General features: G+C 43.9%; 1 protein-coding gene across 1 annotated transcript in view; it reads right to left on the bottom strand.

Moving 5' to 3' along the window:
• LOC147732599 (contactin-associated protein-like 5) overlaps positions 1 to 15,180 on the bottom strand; it is an 864,951-nt gene that overhangs the window by 570,276 nt on the left and 279,495 nt on the right. The window contains exon 8 of the mRNA XM_086954286.1: positions 12,720 to 12,826. Coding sequence (XP_086810412.1) covers positions 12,720 to 12,826 — 107 coding nt within the window. The remainder of the gene's footprint in view (positions 1 to 12,719; positions 12,827 to 15,180) is intronic.

Below are 15,180 nucleotides of genomic sequence, written 5' to 3'. Positions count from 1 at the left end.
CTGCCTTGCAGTGTGGGAGACGGCTGTATCCTAACCGCCAGAGCCGTGAGGGGGATGGCTAGCAGCACAAAAACTACATCCTGGGCCAGCGTAGTGACGTCATCCGCCGGGGCCAGAGGAGCAGCAACATAAGCGCCACCAGCCTCCCGCAATGCGGGACGCGTGCGGGTGGCACAGTACGAGGCTGGGCTGGGCCACCTCCCTTGGCTGCTGACTAAAGGTACTTTTAAAGACATATGTGCTATAAGACATAGACCCAAGTTGTTCAGGGGTTAACACTGGGTTAAAAGCTGAAGTCCCCAGTGTCATTGGAACTCTAATTTTACTGCCACAAACTAACAGCAGGGGGTCTAGTAAGCGAACAGTCATGGGAAAGAACACCTCCCCACCCTCTAGGCCAACGACTAGGCAGAAAGCTGCACTACCCACGCCAATTGTCAAACCAACTGCCATCAATAAAATGTTGCAGCAGGCATGTCTCGAGTGAAATCAAACACACTGAGAGATGCCTTCCATTGACTCCGGTGAAATTAGCCACTTCCCCAATCAAGGACCTAGAGGTATCCCACCCCTTTCAAACCCTGGTGGCTCCCACTACGCTAGAACTACCTTGTGCTCAAGGGCGCCCAGTTGGGGAAACAAACAATGAGACGGGCAAGGGTGGGGGTCAAAGAAAGAGAGGAGGACTTAGTAAGCAAACTGTTCAAAAAAGAGGGAAACAGGTGAAAAAAAACGCTCGTGGTGGCCCCAGACAATGCGACGGGAGGTCAAGATGTTGTTGAAAGAAGCCCCCAACCTCTGGAGCCCCCAGCATGGGTACAACACCTGGCCACAGAGCTAAAGGACCACCTTCAACAGCTTATAAAATCTGAGTTTGAAGTGGCAATGAGACGCATCGACAAGTTAACTACATTGATGGTCTTGGGGGGGTCCAAAATTGATGCGATCTGTCAAAAAACGGAACTGAGTAATCCACCAAACTTTAGCATAGCCCCCCTTCAAACCATGGAACATCCACCCACCCCTCTGCCACTTCCCCTCCCAGGGGATCAGGAAAAAACTGTCAATATGCAAGAGTGTACAGGGACTGTCCCCGCCGCCCAAAATAATCAGGCCCTAGCTAGCCCCCAAAATAGGCCGTCCCACATAATAGATCCTGGGCAAGACCTTAGACCTATGGCAATCACCTCAGATTTTATAAAAGGACACTAGCCACAAATAACCAACACTGCAGCTATTTGGAAAATATCCAATCCTAGGGCGAGGGACAAGAGCTCAACCCTTCCTTGCATAGACCTGCCCCCTGCATCCGCACCTTATGTTGTTATATTAGCTGGAGTGCCAGAGTTGGAAAACGGCAGAGGGGAGACTTACCCAGAACTGAAAAATAAAGCTACACCTTGGCTAAACAAATATAGACCTCTCCCCTCTTCAACATATAGTGAAATTCTATTTGTGCGTAGGGTTAGTTGGCTTTGCCAGAGCTGTAAGGAAATACAAGGTGTTTTGATCAACTTTAGGGACAGGAGGGTGGTACAGCACATCTTGGGATGGAGACCTTCTGAGGAGATGGGAGTCATTCAAACACTTTCCTTGGACTATTTCTATCCCCCAAGCCAGCTGGTCGATGATATGGGAATGGTCTATAGGAAATGGGAATTGAAAGCCCAGTGTGCCACCTTCCGTAACATGGGCCAGGGATGCGAGGATACTATGCCCTTTAATATCCCAGTGAGCAATAGATACAGCACCCTGAACTTGGTCGATTGACTAAATAATACACCTAAAAGCTCTATACAGCTTACTGATCAGGTAACTGAGCTAGACAAATGTGGAAAAATTATGAGTAGGGGCGTTTTGGCCGGAAAGACCTATAAACTCATAAAAACCGACAATAACTCTTGGGGCCCCATTGAGACAAGCAGAGACCCCAAAAGTATCCCAACCAAGTTAGATGATGTTGTGCAGGCCAACCCCCCACACCAGCCAACTCCAAGGGAAGGGAGGCAATTACATCATGAAATTCCAGGCCCAGAGGAGCCCCGGCACCCTAAGATTTTATCATGGAATATGGCAGGGCTTAGCGCTAAAATGGACCTCCCTGACTGGAAGAGTACATTGATAGCCACCAACTATGCCTCTTCCAGGAAACCTGGTCTAGGGTAGACCTGCATAGAGTGGGCTATGTCACATATAGCATCCCAGCTGTCCAGGGGCTTAGGAGAAGACCCTCAGGGGGCTTATGCATATGGGTTGGCACACACTTAGGATGCAGTATTAAAATGGTAGAAACTCCCTCCCCTGACATCCTGTGCATTCTCCTTTCCTTCACAAACTTCCTGAAGATAGCAATTATTAACACGTACTCACGTCCAGTAAGGACAGGGCAAACCTCTTTGACAATTGATTATCTCGACTCCTTTCTACACATGTTATATTATTGGAGGGGACTTCAATTGTCACTTTGAACCCTCAAATGATCATGATAATGCTATCACAAGTGATGAAGATGCGGCTTGGTCAATCCCCGACTGTAATAGCTATCCAGTAAGAGGGTGGACTCCGTTAGTGCTCCAGATGAACTCACTAATCTGACAGCCCAGTTGACTTTACTTTTAACAAGATAGGGCAGGCCTCTATAAATGACTATATCTTGGTTGATGCACATTTATGGCATAAAGCCATCGACTTTTCAGTCAAGCCTAGATTTGAATGTGACCACAACTCATTGGCACTAGAAATAGCTCTCCCCCAGCTTAATGCTCTTCAGAGCATATCCCCACAAGTAGTTCCAAATGTAATTTCAACTGAAGGGGTTAGAAGAGTGCGGTGGGGATCGTTTGTGCAGTCTCCAGAGAAAGTGGCCACCCTTTATAAACAAGTCATCCACTTTATAGAAATAGCTTTTCAAGCACCTGACAATAGTCAAGGTTTAGAACCCCTGACTGTTCCAAGCACGAACCATCAGGAATTGTTTTTAAAATCAGCGGAATATTTTTACAAATAAGAAGCTAGTAATAGAGTTGATAGCAAAACTAAACACCCCTGGTACAAAAAATCACGCAAGGATGCTAAGCGTGCTCTAGTACTTGGGATCAAAAATAACGACAAACAATCTACCGAGGTGAACAGGGCACACTACAAAAAAAATCAAAGCCGAAGCAAAAGCAATCTGGGAGTTAGATAAATGGGAAGCAATCAAAAAAGCTCTAGATTACCGGGATATGAGAGGCTTTTGAAATCTAGTGAAAACTGGCAAATCCAAAGGCATCTCTGCAATCGAGCCAAACTTGAGGAAGAAGTGTGGGGATCCCATTTTTAAACCCTATATGTGTGAATAGTTGATGGTGAAGTGGTTCCCACCGAAGCTGCATAGACAAAATAAACCTAACCAGTGATGCACCCCATGCACACTGAAAGAGGTTACTGCGGCTTGGGAAGCCTCCTGCCCGCCAAGGCACCTGGCCACGATAGAATCCCTTGTGACCTATTTAAAAATGAGCAAGCAGTGTGGACACCCTATCTATGTACCTTGTTCAACGCTATTTTGCAAGGTATGGCCATGCCCCCGACCTGGGCAGGGGCAGCAATCATTCCCATTTATAAAAAAGGTTCCCCGCTCAACCCGGCAAATTTTCACCCAATAAGTCTTACAGATGCCGGTCAAAAGATCTTTGCTAGGGTTGTTCTTGATCGATTAAAATCATGGATAGAGGAAAAAAAATATTAACCCCTTTACAAGCTGGGTTTAGGACTAAAACCTCGACCATAGATCAAACCTTTAGATTGCAATTGATCTATTTGAAAACGGTCTGTCTGGAGGGTGGCAACCTTTACCTAACCTTTGTGGACCTTAGATCCGCATTCAACATGGTGCAGCGGGATCAACCGTGGGGCATACTCCAGGATATGGGAGCACCGACATACTTATGTAACCTGCTCAAGCGTCTGCACCATGACACGTATGCGAGAATAAGGCATGGCAAAAAAGGGGAACTTACGGACCCCTTCCCGGTAGAGAAAGGGGTGAGACAGGGATGTGTCTTACCCCCCACCCTGTTCTTCCTGTTCCTAAATGGCCTTATTGAAACATTACTAGCGGTAAAAGATATACATTCCCTGAGGTTAGGTAACCGCAAAATACCAGCTTTAATGTTCGCGGACGATACCTGCTACTCTCCAAGTCACCAATGGGTATGCAGCGGGTTCTGGAAGAGTTTTGTTCATTCTGCAGGAAGAGGGACCTGGAGATAAATCTCCAAAAGAAAAAATATATGGTCTTTCATGCAAACACCACCAATTGCCCACATCCCCAAATGGAAGGCTTGGGCCTAGAGAGGGTGTCCATTTTTGACTATCTAGGTCTGACACTCAATGACAAGATGGACTGGGGAAATCAGATAAAGAAAGCTAACCTGAAGCTTGCTCAGTCCATAGGGGAAATCCTGAAAGTATATAAAAGATGTACACAGAAAGTGGTAGGTCCACCAGCAGAAATTCATAAAGTGCAGGCAAGGGGAGCGACGCTGTACAGAGCAGAACTCTGGGGACACTGCCCAACTAATATCCTATATGTAACAGAGAATACCTTTCTAAGGCATCTATTGGCTCTTCCGAAAAGTACTCTGTTGACACCACTACGGATGGACTTGGGTATTGGCCCCGTTGCCGATTTAATTGCCTCCCGCCCTCTTTTAATCTGGGGTTGCATCTGGTGTACACCCGCGTTGGTTCATTACAGGGAGGAACTTAGGGACTTTATGACCATCATGGGTGCAGTTAACATACCCTGGCTGTCCCACATCAAGAACACTTGCCAGGTATTGTGCAGGGTGAATATGTGAATGACGCCAGAAGAGACCTGCCCCTCCATCTCCAAAAAATCCCTGTTTTCTGCCTACAAGTAATACAAATGTACATAACTATCCCAGTGCGCTAACTCATGCAGTTTGACCCACAGGTTTTTGGAAGTCAAGCAGCAGTACAAACTGGAGCTGGCCCTGGATAGTATACAGCCTTTCACTGCAAAGAAATTGTACTTACAATGTAGGCATAGCGTGCTGCCGCTTAGAGCGTTCACCAACAAATGGAAGGGAGCCACCAAACTAGGATGTCCTGGGTGTCCTGTGACTGAAGAAACAGAATCCCACGTCCTTCTTTTTTGCCCTGCGTATAGTAGACCCAGGTCAAAATGGATTGTTCAGCTCTGCAGAAATGTGGGAATTAGACACCACTCTGAGGCCTTCAGATTACTAAAGTATGAAACAGACCCACTATCTGTGTTTGCCACTTCCAGGTTTCTATTCATGATGTGGTGCATACGTAGGAGCATCATAAAGGAAATTGCGCCTGTCAACAAATAAGCTCTATCTGACTACTGACCCGATGGAAAATCCTTACTGTATATTGCTTCTCCATTCACTAACTTCTATGCTAATTTTGCACATTCTCCCAAAAAAGGACAAACAGTAGAAATTCAACTTTTAATAATATCTTGATTGTTTTTATTTAGTATTTATTGAATCATGTTTTATGCCCTTAAAAATCAGTAAATAATGCATTTCAATTAATTTTGAAATATATCCGGTTGATGTGTCACAGTACATTGTAAATGTAACTGCATTTTATTATTTTTAAAAAAAAGTTTTATCTTTGTTTTTATTATCTAAATCATCTATTTGAAGGTGCTTTAAAATGTCTGCTACATTGTTATGTGCTTTTATGGCTGCACAGCCAAAATAACGTTTTTTTGACTTGACTTGACTAAGTTGATGGCATGGTCTTTGATTCCTGGGCACTGGGGCCATCCGGGAGGCACCCAGGCCACTTTCCCTTCCAATGAAGCAAAAGGCTGTGAAAGACACTCCTCAACCCATGACCATGCCTGACTCACAACCTAGAAAAATGTCTTATTGTTGAACAGGTCTTTCACTTTTGCTGGAAAGATATGCATGTACTGTGTCCCAATGCTCGAATCCTCTGCTTTACCTGATTAAAATTCCTCTTCTGTTGTTGGACTATTATGGTGTAGCCAGGGAACACCAGGTATTTTGCTAGTCAAACAGCATTCCTATTAATGTTCTTTCTACTCACAGGATTGAATCCCTGTCCCTGAAGTTGAGTGTTGGAAGGTGGTTTATTGGTAGAGATAGGTAGACCCCAAACACTAGAAACAAGGCCACTGACATGGTACTGGGTCCTAAATAGGGTATCCATAAATTAGTCCATTGCTCATCCCTTGCAATAAGGCTAAACTTAGGAGCCTGGCATGTAAAGCATTTAAAACACCAATACAATAAACAAGTAAGACACCACACTATAGAAAATTCCACACCAATTCAGAAAAATAGGAAATATTTGTATCTTTAAAATGACAGCAAACAACCAACATCCAATTTAGGGAATCGGATATATGAATTTTTTAAAGAACTCACACTTTCTAGTGCTTGGGAACCAATACCACCATTTCTGGACATCTGGTCACCCTTGACTGGGAGAAAGTCAAAGCTTGAGGCCGACTGAAATACAGCCCTGCTCGGACACCCCATTTGGGAGACCTGGTTCAAATTTTATCTTAGCACTTAGAAACTTTTCTGAAGCTTTTTCAGCCAAGTGCCCTCACTGCTCTCCACTAGTCCGGATTTTGTGAGGATTTAACAGCTTGATTTTCAGGGAGCACCCGGTCAAACTCTGGAAGTCAGGTCTCTAGAGCTCTTCTGGATAAGCAAGAAGAATTAGGCAGCCAGAATGAAGCTGGTGCCTGGAGCAGAATGGTAAGGACCCGGAGGAAGCCGTTGCCCGCCGATACAACAAGGAATCAAGTGTTAATTATGGCCTCTATACCAGTGGTAGCTAGCCGTGGGAACTTTTAAGTCAGTGCGTGAAATTTAAAAAGCAAACACGGTCTTCCTGTCATGAAGTTTCTCATGCATACACCGACTACGCGGTGGCCCCCTTTTTTCCACGCCCTCGCCCGATATTTGGATATTGCTCCACCAACTCGTCCTCGGCCGATAATTGGATATAGCATCTCTTTCTTGTTTTAAATTGTCCTGATGATCGTCTTAAATGAGTGAGATCGAAACGTCATTGACCCCTATAAAACAGGAGACTCCTTTTAACGTTTAAATTACACTCAAGAGTCTAAGGGGCTCATGATTTCGGATTTTCCGCATCCTCCGGGCCGGCGGAAGCCACCGCCGACCCGGAGGATGCGGAAAATCCGTAGCGGACCCACCAAAGACCCACCGCCACATTAGGATGGCTGGTGGGTCCTGGTTTCCGTCCGCAGCTTTTCCTCCATGGTTGGCTTACAACCGCGGAGGAAAAGCACTAATCTGGGGACGGTGTCTCTCAGACACCGTCCGCCAGATTAGTATGTGCCTGCAAACATGCTTTTCCGCGGCGGCTTTTCCGCCGTGGAAAAGCATGTGTAACTTCACTGCGGGGGCCCGTTGCGGGCCCCCTAGGTGAAGGGGGGGGTGCACATGGGGGTACCTATGGTACCCCCCTGCATTTGTATGCAGAAAGCGGCAGGCACCGCGCAGTGCCTGCCTCTTTCTGCATGCAAATGCAATGCGTGCATTTTTAATATTGCCGCGGGTGCAGCTTGAAGCCGCACCCGCCGCAATGTTAAAAATAGAGGATGTGACCGCCACCCTGGCGGTCACATCCTAATCGCACAGGAGGGGACTCCGCAGCCCATGCCGACGTCCCCTCCTCCTCGATGATCGCGGACGGACGCAAGTCCGTCCGCGATCATAATCGGCCTCTAAATCTTTTGTTTTCAATGCAATGTATACATTTTAAAAGTCACATTCACCCTTAACATCACGCTTGCTGTCCCTTATTGTTTGTGAGCACTTGAACTATATTCTGAGTTAATATGCTGCAATTTTATTTATTGGTTATAAAATAAATATTGCACTGTATAATAAAACCATCTGTGTCCCTGAGTACAGTTGAATAACTTCCTTTGTCTTGCTCCAACCAGCTAAGCATGGGCGCAAAATCGGTTCCGCTCGCGGATTTTGCGGATTTTCGGCAAATTCGCAATCTGCGAACTCCCACGAATTTGCCGAAAATCTGCGAATCCGCGAGCGGAACGGATCCGGGGGGCAAATGTTCAAGCTTCAAGCTTGTAACTATTTTAGAATGGCGCCGGCAAGCTGCCAGCGCCATTCTAAAATAGTTACTAAGTTAGCTTCAACAGGAAGCACTAATAGAAGCAGGTGCTCGATGTTAACTGAATTCGAGCACCTGCTTTATTTTATCTATTAGTGCTTCCTGATGAAGCTAACTTAGTAACTATTTTAGAATGGCGCTGGCAGCTTGCCGGCGCCATTCTAAAATAAAACAGGAGAGGGGCAGAGGGCACAAGGGCACAAAGACGAGTGTGGCAGAGGGCAGAAGGGCACAAAAACGAGTGGGGCAGAGGGCAGAATGGCACAGAAACGAGTGGGGCAGAGGGCAGAAGGGCACAAAAACGCGTGGGGCAGAGGGCAGAATGGCACAAAAACGAGTGGGGCAGAGGGCAGAAGGGCACAACAACGAGCGTTCTCGCTAAAAAACCCCCACAAACAGGCAAAGCGCCCCGCAAACACGCAAAGCGCCCCGCGAACACACAAATCGCCCCGCGAACACGCCCCAAAAAAATCCACAAATTCGCGAATTTTGCACATCGTGAATTCGCAAATCCGCAAATTCGCGAACTGCGAATTCGCTAAATTTGCCCATGCTTACAACCAGCATCATCTGCACCTGAAATGACCTTTGGTACAGCCGTATTGATTAACACTGCTATAAAATGAATCGTTCACGCTGTGGGACCTAACTGGCCCTGAAAGATCCATTGTTCTCCGCAATATTAGGAATCACAACAGATTCAAATATTGGGGTTCCCTTGTATTCTTATTACATGCTAGCTGGCTGGGGCACAGGGGACTGGGGGTTGGTAGGCCTGGCATTCCCTGCCTGCTCTATCCTCCTTTGAAGCCTCATGCTTTACAACCCCTCTCCCCTTGGATTCCAGCGTAGCTGCAGAGCTCTCTCCAGCAGATAGCCTCGCCCCTGGATGGATATTTATCACCTAATCAAGACAGGCTTGCTAAGCCTATTAGCACTGATAAATCAGGGAAGTCTGTAGGTAGGAAGGAGTTTGACTTGCAGATAAGAAAGGGTTATGACATTTTCTGTAAAAGTTAGGATAAATTCAACAAGAGCAATCTGTTGGAGTTATCAGTACCATTCTGTTAAGTCTTTGAATAATATTTTCATACTTTCCTAGCAATAGTTATGCTGCAATAAAATATTGCCATGTTAGCCTATGAGAGCAAGTATCTCCAATGGGGAAAATGAAATGTGCAAATCCTCTCCCGAGGTTTATACGAATATTTGGTAAAGACCCTGCTCATAATTAGGACACCTAGAGGAGACCTGGGAGTTGCTTAATATGTAAAATTGAAATAGATTAATACTTCATAGTGCCCACAGCACCAAAGTTGACTTTGTATGTTATTTCCTACACTGAGGAAAAATTAAATGTGCAGTTTTCCATCACCAGGGTATATAAAACTTATTTTGCAGGGACCCTGCTTATAGTTACCTGACCCCCTCTCCCCTGAAACACCTAGGAAAGACCTTGGAGTACCCAATATGCATCCATAATGTAGATTATCACTTTTATAGTGCCTTTATAGTGCCCCTTCCATCAATGTTGAGTTTGTAGTGAATTTACTTTTTAAAAGCATAGCTGCTTTTTAAACGACCTCAGGCTCTCAACAGTGCACACATGCAGGTGCAAAAAAAGGCTGTAGACCTCTAAACTGCCAGGCCATATTATATAATAGGGACTTATAGGTAGTTTTTCATCCCCTTGCCCTAATATAGGGTAGGTAATGCCAAGTATATGCACACCTCAATGCATGTGTGTTTGTTTAAGATATCACTGACACTGAGCCTGACTAGCAGGGCTCAGGGCACAGTCAGAGTCAGCGATCATCAGTACCAGTCAACACACAAAAAGTGGGGGTGAGCGTGCCAAAATGGTGACTTTCTTACATTGACGAATTAGGCAAACATGGTGAAAGGTAGAGCACTGGGGAATGGAACAGAGGAAAGGGTGCAGTGGACCTTCTCATTGAAGAAAGTTGGTAGTCTGAAAGTTGTGTCTTCAGCCACCTCTCTAGGAATGCCACTGAGTTGCTGCCTTCAGTGCATTCTGGAAAAAACCTACGAAACTTGGATTGTTTCCCCGTGATCTTTCCTTGGCATCTTCCACACTACAATACAGCTCATGATTGATACTTAAACGTAAAAGATCTGCTCAACTTGAGTGACACAAAAATCAATGGGGCCGGCTGGGGACCCAAAAACCCATCAACAATGGGTGGTTGCTGTCAACTTAATTTTAGTATCCAACAAAGGGGAGGGATAATGAGGATGTGTGCCCCTACCAGTCAATTGACAAGGTCAGAAGGGACCTGCCAGGAGTTTTAGACTGCCAAAGCAGTCTAAGAACAGGAGTCACACTGGGGAAGATCCATTGATGTTGTGCTCACAAGATGTAGGGGCAAAGTGTGTTGCCTTTGCATGACTGGAAGAAGGTGTCTTGAGGTCTCACTTGTGGTTTCACAGTGCACTTGATGCAGAGGAGCATCATGCAGGCCCCTGGCTCGAGCTCACCTCCCTTGGAATCAGAATTTGATGTGGGTAAAGGAGGGGTAAGGAACACACAGTGACCTCCAAATTCAACCCTCAGTGAATCATGTACTGCAACCTCAAGCACATCAGCATAAAAGGCCACAGACATATATCCGAAGAAGCAAGTACAGAGAGGAGAAACAGAAGAAGGTGTAATTCAATTCTGCATGTCTGATTCATATAATTACATTGTGCTGCAGCTACAAGCAGGACGTGGGTGCTACTGCTCTGAGCACAGAGTCAGGCCAAGTTGGACTAAGTCTGGTGGATGCCATTGGCATCTACGCTGTTTAAGGTCATCTCTCCCTGGAGCGCTTGCTCACAAGAGGAATGCCAGCATCAGGTTGCAAAACAGCTCACTGGCGACAGAAGGGAAGAGTGACCAGAGCAAGTAAACTCACCTCAAAGCCATTATAGCGGTCACAATCTGTATTACAAAGTTTCAGATGGAAGCACACCAGCCCACCTAGACAAGCAACCCTTTGACCTCTCCGCTGCAGAGGGAAGCCCTTGTGGCCCATTCCAAATTATCAACCAGGCACTCAGCGGTCCCAGGTGAGGTGTGATGGGCGGCGGTCAATGCAGCTGCCAGAGACATTCCTCATGGGGCTTCAGGCCTGTGTGCCCCAAGCGGCACCCCAGACTGCTCCTCAGAAGCTGTACCCCTATCAGGAAAAACAACTCGCCAACTGGGAGCTCCACCGGCCGTATATGTTGGAAAACGAAGGTGGTGAGCTCCACCCATGGTCGCTGCAGTAAATATATATTGGCAGGCACACTATGGCGTCCACAATTTTGAGCAGTAATGCTACGCCACAAATAATTTATATAATTAATAAAGCAATTATCTATTCAAAATAGTTTATATTTTAAACAAATAAATAATTTATTTTAAACTGTAATTGTATTATAATTAACCAACGGATTTTTTTTTAATATACATGAAAAATACTGTAACAAAGAAATAATTGGCATATTAATAATCTCACTAAGCAATAAAAGCTTACAAATTGTAAATTGTAAAAAAGAGAAAAAAATGAAACTATATATTCAAATATTGCCCCACTCTACCCACCTACTAACCCAGAAAACCTTCCACTAATAAAAGTACTATTTTTAAAATATTACCCAAACAATGAATCAACTACTCAGAACAATGACAACTAAAATTAACATATCAAAAAACTGATAAACAAAAAATCATAAAACATAACAAATATGTTAAAATCAATATTATAGACATGTTATTTTAACAAATGATCTTGAAGACCTTAAAAACAATACACCTCCCTGCAATATTCTGCATCACGATATTCTTGTCACTGGGATATTTTTTGGATGATATTTCTTTTTGACAGCATTTTTGACACGATTTTAACATTGTTCACCAAAAAAAATAGCAATGTGCTTATATTCACTTCTGCTCTCTCGACAGCTTTGGTGAGCAAATGTCTTGAACGATTCACTCACATTGCAAATAGTGGCAACATAGCTACCTTCTTGAAGTAGAACATTTTGTAATGTTAATGAACATTTTTAAAGGAGTTTTCCCTGTCCAAAAGTTACAATTTCAAGCATCAAGTTCATAATAAGGATTTTCTAAGTGCCACCAGGGAGTAGCAAAAAAACGGTAAATATGCTTAAATGAATAACATCATGAAAAACACTCTTCAATAAGAGCTCTTAACGAGCTTGTTGAATACCATAACTGTAGCAAGAAGAACAATTATTTCTGCACTGGTGGTCAAGTGGAAGTAACAACTTAAAGGGGTAATCATGATTGACTTAAGAACTTCCTTTGACCTGTAAAGGCCTGAGCTTCTGACGGTATTATCATATAAACAAATCATCTCCTGCGGCTGAAACCAATATTCACCTTTTTCTTATGATGTGGATCAAAATTTGGCTAAAAGCAAGAAAACTACTTAGTCATTTCTTGTTATGCTTATCATTCCTTATTAGAACACATGCACCATTCAGTGTCACAGTAACAGATTGAGCTTTTAGTGTGTACTCACAACTATGGCAGGTAGCTCCAGTGTAACCCGTTCCGGTGCAGTTACATGTAAAGGTGCTCCAGGACTGATAGCATTCAGCACCATGCTCACAATAATTTGGTAAACACCTGTTTGGAGAAAATATAATTTTTGTACTTATTTTTGCATTTTATTGGACAAGTAAAGAAAGACATACGTCGTCTGTGTATAGGAAAAGGTGGGTCAAAGACATACATGCCCTTCTTGCAAAAGATCACTGCTTGGAACCAGGACCTGTTCATATTCATGACAAAAAATAATCAGGAGTGTAGCAGGTTACACGTTTTTGTCATTTTTGTAAACTTCTTAATCTTACTGGAAAGCTGAGAATTCGTGAAGTGTTTGAAAAATAAAACTGCCCACAGAAAGCCTATTCAGAAATGACCACTTTCAGTAGAATTGCCAAGCGAAAAGGTCTTTGAGAACATTTTGTTACCCAATGATTGTTTATGTGGAAAACCTCACCTGCAAACAACGTAGTGTGAAGTTAGGAAACTGTTTAACGAGATGTTCAAAATGAAATGTTCCCCAAAGTCCCCCAATTCGAAGGAACACATTTTGAAACCACGTCACCCTCTGTGGCTAAAATCAATTTTGAAAGGTGTCAGGCTTACTTGAAGTGCATCCATATAAACTTTCATCTCTCTTGTTACCTGTGTAGTAGTGGCAGATTCTGAGTGGTATTGAACATTCTAGTCTCACTAAAATAAAGTGGTAGTGTGGAGGACTGTGCGCCAATAAAGCATATTTTGAATATGCAAAGTGGGGATCCGCAGCAAATCGAGGCACTTTTAGTTGCACAAAAAATCACACAGTAAATGTGCGAAAAATGCACACCCAGTCAATGCAACATCTTAAAATTAAAAAAATTAAAATGCAAACAAACATATCAAAAACATATAAATTATGATTTAAACGCGATAGCAGTTGCATAGAAGAGTGAACACAAACGACACAATTGAATTCTAAAGAATATAAATGAAATTAAATAAAAATTAATTAGCTATAGAAAAGGAAATGTCTTGTATACCGTTAACAAATGAAAATCCATGTATTTTAGGAACTGGAATACAACGTTGAAAATGCTCTTGAATAATTGGTTATTGCACCTGTCACCTATGGCTCTAACTCAAATACAATTTTTTAATGTCAGTGACAAACACGACTTACTTATGAAGTTTTGTAATTAGTTGTTTGGCATCTTTATGAAATTAAATAGCAGAAATGGTATATATTGTTCTGTTTCATTCATGGTTGTGCCAGTTAACTTGCTTTTGTATCTTGTTAAATACATTGGGGCTGATTGAAATGTCGCAAGGAAGTGCTTCTGTGATCTTGCAAGGTTTGGTTGTTCCACCCAATGTAGCATCAAAAGCGGTCACTCTGACCACAGGATTATGATGCATTAGAATACATGGCTCACCATCTGACACAGTCCTTACGACTGCGCGGCTCACTGGAAAGGATCAATGGATCCGATTGGAGCACGTCCTGACCCTGGACCTGCCTTCCCAATTACAATAAGTATTCACGATGTGCCGTCTGCCCTAAGTGTATGGTTAGCTAGCATTTTGAATAATTTTACTGTCAGAATTGTACTCAACTGCTCCTCTTGTATGCCATACAGCTGCTTGTACAGGGGAAGGAGCGCATCTACCAGGCTTTCCATGGTGTGTAGGCAGGGGCCCTGCTACCTGTACAGCAAGTCATTGCAGCTCCCAGAGGATAAGAACAGCAGCAGAGAGATGGGAAGGTCTGTAAAAAAGCAGTTTCTGAAGGCAATTGATTTGTATTGCAATCGCAAGACTTATATCTAGACTACAAAGGTGGTCAAAGGGACAGGTCCACGTCGGTCGCATTTTCCACCTTAGTCCAATGGCTGCATTGCTGGCTGACTCTCTGCCTACCATGCAGTTAAAAATAGCCAGCAGTCTGAGACTGTGTTGCACTGTTGATGTTGTGGCCCGAGGTAGATTGTGTTTCTGATGGGCTAGGGGTCAGCTGTGAGTTGGTAGCTGAGGTGGGAGATGTCACAGTGGACCTTGCTGGGCATACTGGTGCTGTCTGCCAAGCCAAACATGATGAGCCGGATTCCTCCTTTTCGTCCAAGTGTTCAGGAGAGTCATCTTCGCCGGGGAGCTCATTCAAATTTGGGGTCTGAGGCTGGCTGGTTTCGTCATTCATCCTGGAGGTGTTCCCAGAGTGCCCCATTGGTACAGATATGACAATTATGTGATTATACATTGTACCTCACCAGACATATATTGATCAAATGGCTGGAACAAAAGAAAGATTGAGATGGAGGAATTGTCACCTATCACCATCATGCTAGCATTTATTTGGTGTAAGCATTGTAACTTTGTCACAATATGGATTTTTTTTTGCGGAGTTTTATAAAGCACAAACTTGACCCGGTATGGGTATCAGAGCGCCTTACATAGGA

The sequence above is a fragment of the Lissotriton vulgaris genome, chromosome 2_1 (genome assembly GCF_964263255.1).
Source record: "Lissotriton vulgaris chromosome 2_1, aLisVul1.2, whole genome shotgun sequence".
Lineage (NCBI taxonomy): Eukaryota > Metazoa > Chordata > Amphibia > Caudata > Salamandridae > Lissotriton > Lissotriton vulgaris.
Note: the sequence above shows the minus strand (reverse complement) of the source record. Positions and strands in the feature narration are given on the sequence as shown.